Raw genomic sequence first — 10,079 nt, 5'->3', positions numbered from 1 at the left:
ATATATATATATATATATATATATATATATATATATATATAATTTAGGATTGTTTGTTCTAGCTCTGTGAAAACTGCTGGTGATATTTTGATAGGGATTGCATTAAATGTGTAGATTACTTTGGGTAGTATAGACATTTTAACAATATTTGTTCTTCCAATCCATGAGCATGGAATGTTCTTCCATTTCTTTGTGTCATCTTCAATTTCCCTCATCAGTGTTTTATAGTTTTCAGAGTCAGATCTTTTACCTCTTTGGTTAGATTTATTCCTAGGTATCTTATGGGTTTTGGTGCAATGGTAAATGAGATTGATTCCTTGATTTCTCTTTCTGCTGCTTCATTATTGGTATACAGAAATGCAACAGATTTCTGTATGTTGATTTTGTATCCTGCAACTTCACTGAATTTCTGTATCAGTTCTAGCAATTTTTTGGTAGAGTCTTTTGGATTTTCTATATAGAGTACCATGTCACCTGCAAATAGTAAAAGTTTAACTTCTTCCTTGCCAATTTGGATGCCTTCTTTTTTCTTTTTGTTGCCTGATTGCTGTGGCTAGGACTTCCAGTGTTATGTTGAATATAAGTGGTAAGAGTGGACATCCCCTACAATCCAGTAATCACACTACTGGGTATTTACCCAAAAAAACACAAAAACCCTAATTCAAAGGGATACATGCATCGCTATATTTATTGCAGCATTATTTACAATAGCCAAACTATGGAAGCAGACCAAGTGTCCATCGACAGATGAATGGATAAAGAAGATGTGATATATATATAGAATGGAATATTATTCAGCCATAAAAATGAAATCTTGCCATTTGCAACAACATAGATGGAGCTAGAGAGTATAATGCTAAGCAAAATAAGTCAGCCGGAGAAAGACAAATACCATATGATTTCACTCATCTGTGGAATTTAAGAAACAAAACAAATGAGCAAAGGGAAAAGAAAAAAAAAGAGAGAGAGAGGCCAACCAAGAAACAGACTCCTAAACAACTACAGAGAACAAATTAATGGTTACCAGAGGGGTGAGGGTGGGGAGATGGATGAAATAGTTGATGGGGATTAAGGAATGCACTTGTTGTGAGGAGCAATGAGTGTTGTTTGTAAGTGCTGAATCACTAAATTTTACACCTGAAACTAATATTACACTGTATGTTAATTAACTGGAATTTAAATAAAAACTTAAAAAATAAAAAATAAAACCATATGATTCTTTCAATGAATTTATTTTTTATTCAATATGTATTTATTGCATGCCTTATGTGACAGACACTATATATTATTAAATGCAAGAAAAGAATCCTGGTCCTCAATGGAAACAGAAAAAGCATTTGATAAAATTTTACACCAATTCTTAGCAAAATATAATAATTAGAAGAGAATTCTTAAGTTAAAGGTATTGATCAAAAACAAAACAAACATCATTCTTAATGTTGAAACACAAGCTTTCTTACTGATCCCAATAAAAAGATGTTTGTACAAGAGGTTCTGGCCACTGAATTAACTTTAAAAATGAAATACATAGGGCGCCTGGGTGGCTCAGTCGTTAAGCGTCTGCCTTCAGCTCAGGTCATAATCCCAGGGTCCTGGGATCGAGCCCCTCATCGGGCTCCCTGCTCGGCGGGAAGCCTGCTTCTCCCTCTCCCAACCCCCCTGCTTGTGTTCCCTCCCTCGCTGTCTCTCTCTGTCAAATAAATAAATAAAATCTTTAAAAAAAAAAATGAAATACATATACAACTCAGCACCAAAAGAGCAAACTGATTAAAAAATGGGCAGAGGACATTTTTCTAAAGAAGACATACAGATGGCAACATACACATGAAAAGATGCTCAAAATCACTAATTATCAGGGAAATGCAAATCAAAACCACAACGAGATAACCACCTTACATCTGTCAGAATGGCTAAAATAAAAACACAGTAAATAACAAGTGCTGGCAAGGATGTGGAGAAAAAGGAACCTTTGTGCACTGTTGGTAGGAATATAAACTGGTACAGCCACTGTTGAAAACAGGAAAAAAAATTAAAAATAGAAATACCATATTATCCAATAATTCCACTACTGGGTATCTAAAAGAAAATGAAAACACTAGTTCAAAAAGATATATAAATCTACCATTTACATCGACATGGATGGAATTGGAAGGTATTATGCTAAGCGAAATAAGTCAATCAGAGAAAGACAATTATCATATGGTTTCACTCATATGTGGAACATAAGGAATAGTGCAGAGGACAATAGGGGAAGGGAGGGAAAACTGAACGGGAAGAAATCAGAGAGGGAGATAAACCATATGAGATTCTTAACTCTGGAAAACAAACTGAAGGTTGCAGAAAGGGAGGTTGGTGAGGGGATAGGGTAACTGGGTGATGGGCATTAAGGAGAGCACATGATGTGATGAGCACTGGGTGTTATATGCAACTAACGAATCGTTGAACATTATATCAAAAACGAATCATGTATTATATGTTGGCTAATTGAATTTAAAAAAGACATGTACCCCTATGTTTACTGCAACATTATTTATAATAGTCAAGATATGGAAGCAACCCAAGTGTCCATTAATAGACGAATGGATAAAGAAGATATGGTGTGTTTGTGTATTCCAATATATATATATATGTATATAGTTATATAGAGAGAGGAATGTTACACAGCCATAAAAAGGATGAGATCATGCCATTTGGGACAACATGGTTGGAACCAGAGGGTTCTCCCTCTTCCTTTGCCTCTTCCCTGGCTTGTGCTCTCTCTCTCTTTCATTCTTGCTCTCTCACTCACTCTGTCTCCCAAATAAATAAATAAAATCTTAAAAAAAAAAGATATAGGTTTAATTCATGTTTATCAATCTGCCTTGAAAGTACAGAATCTATGATAACAGTAGTGATCGTATCAGCAGGGGCACTGGGATAGGCTATCAGAATGCTGCAAACAGAAAGACTTACCTCTGCCTCTCTGAATCTATTCTGAAGATTAAAATTCCTAAGGGAGTGGAAGGTCTGGCACTGACCATATGCTCATTCCTATACCAGCCACTGTGCCAGGAAGAATGAGTGAATAATGAGTGGGGGAGGAAAGAGGATTTGGGGACACCATGATTAACAGTCTCTCTGGAACTATACTGAACACATGGAATTTAGTTACTGGAAGAATAGTAAAGATAACATAAGCAAGCAATAACAAAGTCTACCATACTGTCTGTTATAAATTAAATATTTTTATAAGAAAAATTGTAAGACAAGAGGTTCATCCATCCATTTTCCTCTGACTAGGACAGAACTATCATACCAGGGAAATAGCTCCACCTTTTCTTAACCATTTTAAAGAAAAGATGTAAGGTATGTTGCAGATCCTGATATCAGAAAATTCTCCTTAATATTCAGGCACTACTTACTGCAGTTCTATTTAGTTTCTCCCCTCATCATTCTGATTTTGTAATCTATTACTTGTAACACTAGACACATTTTCTCAAAATTCTTCTCACAGCTGCCTTCACCTCTTTGTTCTTCAGGCTGTAGATGAGAGGATTCAGCATAGGAGTGACCACGCTATACTGCAAGGAGAAGATTAACTCTTGAGTGGATCCTGAATTTGGCATGAGATAGCGGAGTAACCCTGAGCCATAAAAGAAGATCACTGTAGTGAGGTGGGAGGAGCAGGTGGAGAAGGCCTTGCTTCTGCCTGTGGTGGAGCTAATTCTCAGGATGGTGGATAAAATGCGAACATAGGAGAAAAATATCAGGAGGAAATTTCCAAAGAAATGCAGGAGGCTGGAGCAGAGCAGGGCAGTAAAACTTGCAGACACATCAGAGCAAGACAAAGGGTAGAGAGACGGCAGCTCACAGCTGAAGTGGTGTATATTCTGAGCCTCACAGAAGTCTAAATTGAGAGCTACAAGGATATTGATAAGAGCATCCAGAAAAGCCAAGCTCCATGAGCCCCACACCAGCCCCATACACAGCTGTCTGTTTATCATCTGGCCATAGAGCAGAGGGGAGCTGATGGCAACATAGCGGTCATAGGCCATGACAGTAAGCAGGCAGGATTCAGTGCCCCCAGTGGCAAACACAAAGAAGACCTGAGCCAGGCAGCCCTTTACTGAGATGGTTTTCTTCTCAGACAGAAGGTTCTCCAACAGCTTGGGCACAGTGACAGAGGAGTGGCAGAGATCCAGGAAGGACAACTGTCCCAGGAAGAAGTACATGGGGGTGTGGAGGTGTGAATCAGCCCTGATCACCAGCAGGAGCATCAGGTTCCCCATCAGGGTCAGGAGGTAAATAACAAGGAACAGCACAAAGAGCAGAACCTGGATCTGGGGGTCAGCAGACAGCCCAAGGAGGATGAACTCCGAAACAACACTGTGGTTTCTCATTGCCTTCAATATCTTCTTTGGACTATAAGAAATAAATCAGATAAAGCCTCTTCTTATGTCTAACAAATATTCAAGGGTTTCAACATTCTTCTCTATTCACAAAGTTTCATGCCTACTCAAAAATTCATGTTCTGAAATTATAAACTTCCCTAAGTCTCTAGATTTCCTAAAATCTGCAATAATCTTTTCTATAGGATTCCAACCCTAGATCAACTTCCTGTCCACTTTTATTGTTCTTTCTTTAATGTCTTAGAATTTATTTTGTTGTTGTTGTTTTATTATTAAAGCAACTGGAGGATGTTTTGTAAACTCTTGATAATAATCCAGTAGAGAGGGAGAAATTGCAGGAGAAATACAAGAAAATTGCAGAAATAGTACCTGTGAGACAGCTGGGCTGCAGAGCAGAAGCAGAGCATGCCATCAGTTGGGAGCAAGTTTACTTCATCCATCAAACATGCATAGATGTGATGTTGGGAAGGAAGCAGTTCCCACGTAATGGCTTTTATTTTTTCAATAAATATTTAAATGGGGTCATTAATGCAATCTGAAGAGGAGTGGTGGCTGGACATTTGCAGAGTGAGGAGAAAGGGGATGAGTTAGAAAGAAGGCAGCATAGAGATATCCCAGATGCTATATAACTCATCAAGAGAAACTGTTGACCAATATGGGAACATACACTGGTCATGATCTCTATCTCCAGTTTGTGTCGTCTATTCAGATTCAGCTCTTGTCTGTGCCCTTATGCCATTTGCAAATATAGACTACCTACTAACTTTCCAAAGCTTAGCCTTTTTTTCCCTACTTTGTGCTGACAACCCATATAACCATAGACTCAAAATAACTCAACACCACTGACTATACCATCTTGTCCCTTCACGTCCTCCTCTATCTCTTCCATTCATACTGCAAGATGGGCACATTCAATTTCTCAAAGGACTTATGATTTCTCTCCCATTATTTATCCAAACAACACCCAGAATTAAAGCTATTCTTAGTAAGCAAGTCCACATTACCTCTCCTTCTCACCTAGCTGAACAATAACTAGCACAGAATTAAAGAAAAACTTCAAATTCAGTGATCCAGAAGACAAGTTTGAATATCAGTGTGAGAATTTGCTGTTAAGGTAGCGTTTGAAAATTTCTGTTGGATATAGACCTCTCCCTTGATTTCTAAAAGATGAAATAGAAGGCTAAATTGTGTGTATTATTTCTAAAAACCTAAATACTTCAAGTCATGTAGGGATTGCATTTTCCATGCTAATACTTTTTTTCTATTGTTCACCACTGTAGCTCTAGCTATAGCAACCTGGATTTATCCTGAGAATATTACACCATTGGCAGAAGATGCTAGAAAAGCAAGGAATCAAACCATGAAATGCAGACAGAGAACCACCCATTATAATTTTGGAGGGCAGCAAAAAAAAAGGTTGCTCATCTCCAAATGGGGCCCCACTTACTAGCACTAGAAATTCCTTAAACTTTGGGGAAATTTTCTCTCTTAGAAATAGAGACCAAAGGACATTTTCATGAAAGACAAACCTGGAAATTGTACTCTATCAGGGGTCATACTTCCTCAAAGGTATAGACTTACTATATTAGAGTTATTTTAGTGGTCACATAAGTAAATAAAATCACTTATATTTTTACCTGGTGCTGCAATTTCATTATTCTCAATGCTTTGGTTATTCAGCCTGTGAGTCCAAATTTAGAATGGAAACAGCTCTGAAAACATTACCACTATTTTTCATTTATTATCACAATTAGGCGGAGTTAGCTGACTAGGTAATTTCCAAAGAAAAGCTGCCTAAGAAGAGTTTCTTTTAAGATGAGACACACAAGAGTACCTAGCACTATAACTGGCCCAAAGGAATTGCTCAAGAAGTATTATTTAAAAATAAAGATGAATACATGAATGAGTGAAAGAGTAAGTAAATGAATGAAACTCAGAAGAATAGTCTAGGGCTTTACTACTTACAGGGAACAGATCTGATTAGGAACCAGTAAGGAATTTGGACACTTGGGGCTTGCATGAAAGCAGATGTATAAAGGGTACTGAAAAATTTTGCCAACTGGAAAGGTTTGCCTCAATGTAGTGTTTCATGCCCTGAACTTCCACATATCTCAGGGTACATAATTGTAGAGAATACCTATAATTAAAGATGTAATTAGTTTCTGGACCCTGTGCATTTGGAGTATTTGAAGAGGGTTGGTTATTTGTGAGTCACAGAGTACTCAAAGTGTATCATTGATGTCCTATCCCCATCTCGCCTTTTACAGACAGCTCTCAGGTATTAGTCTCCCTGAACTTCCAGTTTTCTGGTATAATGTAGTGTTTTAGCACCAGAAACAATGAATATAACAAGATATAAAAAAGATCTTGTCTCAGTTGTCTCATACGTAAAATGAATGCTAAAAATAATTACTTGAAAACGTGTAATGACTTAAGAATCTTGAATGCTAAAGAATCATTAGATTCTCTTTTCTTCATGCCCAATGCAAGTGTTTAATTTTCCCAAAAGGAGGAAGAGAGGTGATTTTGAGGAGCAGACCAAAATATTTCAGGTCACAGAAATGAATGCCATGTCAGAGAGAAACAGGGAGACCATGACGTCCAGCCCAGGGAAACAGAGATGAGATGAGAGAAGTTAAAGAAAAAGGAAGTGCCTGATGAGGAAATAACAAGTGGCAGGAATTGAGGCAGAAAGGATTCTACACAGGGAGCACAGGAACAGAGAAACCCATCAGAGAACACAAGAAAAATATTACCATATTTCTGGGTTTTCCTGGTGCAGAATACATCCTGTTTTTCTGAGTTGGTACATATGCCACAGATCTCAGGAGAAGTGTACAAGAGAGAAAATGTGCCACAACTGTCCAGTCACATGAACTGGCATTGCATTATCTATTTAAAAGACTTTTTGTGCATAAAGAGAAATATGTAAGCTCTGTCCTCAAAAGTCCCTGCAAATGAAGACTTCAGGAAACTCTTCTAAACTTTGACAGCATTTTTAAACTTATCCCTTAATGACTCCAGAAAGTGACAAAGGAAAACTTGAAAACTTCAAATTCCTAACAAGTAATAAAGCAATTTCTTTCATATTTCTCCTAGCATAATTACACCATCATTTCTGCATATATCCCTCTGTATGACTGCTAATATATTGCTAAGAGCACCATCCTGACAAAGGAGGCTCAGGTCTAGCCCTTCAGAAGTTATTGTGGGTTAAGGCGGCCAATGAGATGGCAAATTATGATGACCTGAGAGCCCAGGGGACATTGTGGGTCTGTCCTGATTGCTGGAAAGTTCAGCCTGAAGCTTACTTTGGACTCATTACCTAAAAATGGTTACTGAGTGATCCCTTTGAGAATTTCCATTAAAGTTAAGTGATTCACAGTGTACCTTTAGATCATCCTCCTTAGTGTTTTCATGTATTTAATTACATGTACTCAATACAGAATTATTATATATGACATCATTACTACTACTGCTGCCACTACTACCACATGGTCAAAGGTAATTTAAATTTACCTACATATTTGACTTTCTTTTGCTCAATTTTTTCTACATCTAGAATTGAAAAGTTCAACAGCTAAGATTTCAGTGGATGAGTTTAACACAAATATGACAAAGCTGAAGAGATATTAGTGAATCAGAAGATAGTACAGAAGAAAATAAGAAATTCCACCTGTGAGCATTTTCTTTCTCCTAGATCTCCCTTTAATTTTTCATTTAGTGCTAGTGATATATTTTTTTCACCTTCATTCCTTTTTTAAAAAAGATTTTATTTACTTATTTGTCAGAGAGAGAGAGAGAGTGAGCACACAAGCGGGGGGGGGGGGGCAGGCAGAGGGAGAAGCAGGCTCCCTGCTGAGCAGGACCCTGGGGTCATGACCCAAGCCAAAGGCAGATGCTTAATCCACTGAATCACCCTCTTTCTTAAATGTCCCTCACCCTCTTTCTTAAATGATGTTTTACTGGACACAGAATCCTAATGGGTAGGTTATTTTTTTATTCAGTACTTTGAAGATATTACCTCAGTGTCTTCTATCTTCTTGTTAGTCTAATGCTTCTCTTGAGAAGTCAGTTATTAATCTAATTGTACTTCTTTGGAGTTAATTTGTACTTTTTATCCTCTCTCACTGCTTTTAATATTTTCTCTTTTGATTTCTAGTAACTTTATTATGATGTGACAAAGCGTGACTTTCTTTTTATTTATCATACTTGGGATTTATTTATAGGACTTCTAGCATTTGTAGTTGATACACTTTTTCAGTTTGGAACATTTTTATCCATTATCTTACTCATTGCCATATTTTTTCATATACTACCTCATTCTCTCTCTCTTCTCTGTAGCTCCACATACATGTACCTTATCCTTCTCATTCTATACATTATGTATTACATACTCTCTTGTTTTTTTCTTTATTCTGTCTGTGCCTTACTGAATAAATTTTCTTCTTACCTACCTTATAATTCATTAGTATACTCCTCAATACTGCCTAATCTCCTTCAAACTTATCCATTAAAATCTTAGTTTCAGCCATTAAAATCTTAGTTTCAGCCACTGAGTTTGCTAGAACTTTCACTTAGATTTTCTTATAGTTTCAAGAAATATTATGCCAAAGTTCTCAATCTTATCTTTAATCTCCACAAATATTTTAAGTTTATTTATTTTAAAGTTATGTGTCTGGATCTGTTTCTACTGTCTCTAGTTTTTGTCTCTCCGTGTTGTTTAATTTTTTCTACTGAGAACAGGATGTTATTATGAAAATTATGGAAATAATTTATGGCTCTTGCTTGTATTCTCTTTCTCTAGAGGAAATTTCCACTAGCTTCTGTCAGACAGCCATGGACATTTGCAGTCCTGGATCATTCTCGTGTAATTCCAGGGGCTGAGATGAAGCTGGGCTTCAGTCCTTATGAAGTTGGTCTGCTTCCAATCCACTTTTATTTCAGGGTACTGCCCTTTAAGGCTCCAACTCACCCCCTTGGTGGCCTCTGAATTCCATTTTTCCCACTTACTTCAGGAAACTGTCAAAATAACTTTTCACATTCTCAACCACCTCTTCAAGATGCCCTTATGGAAATAACAGACCCCAAAATGCTGAGCTTGCTTTTCTAGATTTTCTTTTCTTTGGGATGATGGTTCCAAAATTCTCCACTGCTTTCTGAGTGTTAAAATATCTTCAAAGCACATATTAAAAATATGCTCTTCAAATAAAGATCCCAGAAATAAACCCATACTTATACGGTCAATCTGACAAAGGAGGCAAAAATGGGGAAAAGACAGTCTCTTCAATAAATAGTGCTGGGAAAACTGGACAGCTACATACAAAAGAATGAAACTGGACTACTTTCTTATACCATACACAAAAATAAATTCAAAATGGATTAAAGATCCAAATGTGAGATCTGAAACCATAAAAATCCTGGAAGAGAGCACAGGCAGTAATTTCTCTGACACTGGCTGTAGCAATATTTTTCTAGATATGTCTCCCAATACAAGGGAAACAAAAGTAAAAATAAACTACTGGGACTCCATCAAAATAAAAAGCTTTTTGCACAGCAAAGGAAACTATCGACAAAACAAAAGACAATCTACTGAATTGCAGAAGATATTTGAAAGTTTTATATATATATATATAGTTAATATCCAAAATATATAAAGAACTTATACAACTCAACACCAAAAAACAAACA

The 10,079-nt window shown here is 36.9% G+C and overlaps 1 protein-coding gene across 1 annotated transcript; it reads right to left on the bottom strand.

The window, feature by feature from the left end:
* Positions 1 to 2,832: 2,832 nt before the first annotated feature.
* LOC118008506 (olfactory receptor 8S1-like) lies at positions 2,833 to 4,928 on the bottom strand. The gene has a single exon (XM_035002050.1). It carries the CDS (start codon positions 4,377 to 4,379, stop codon positions 3,462 to 3,464), a length of 918 nt encoding a protein of 305 aa, XP_034857941.1. The 5' UTR covers positions 4,380 to 4,928; the 3' UTR covers positions 2,833 to 3,461.
* Positions 4,929 to 10,079: the final 5,151 nt, after the last annotated feature.

Source organism: Mirounga leonina, unplaced genomic scaffold, assembly GCF_011800145.1.
Source record: "Mirounga leonina isolate KUSES-001 unplaced genomic scaffold, KU_Mleo_1.0 Mir_126, whole genome shotgun sequence".
Classification (NCBI taxonomy): domain Eukaryota; kingdom Metazoa; phylum Chordata; class Mammalia; order Carnivora; family Phocidae; genus Mirounga; species Mirounga leonina.
The sequence above is the reverse complement of the archived record's forward strand: the minus strand, read 5'-3'. Positions and strand labels throughout refer to the sequence as shown.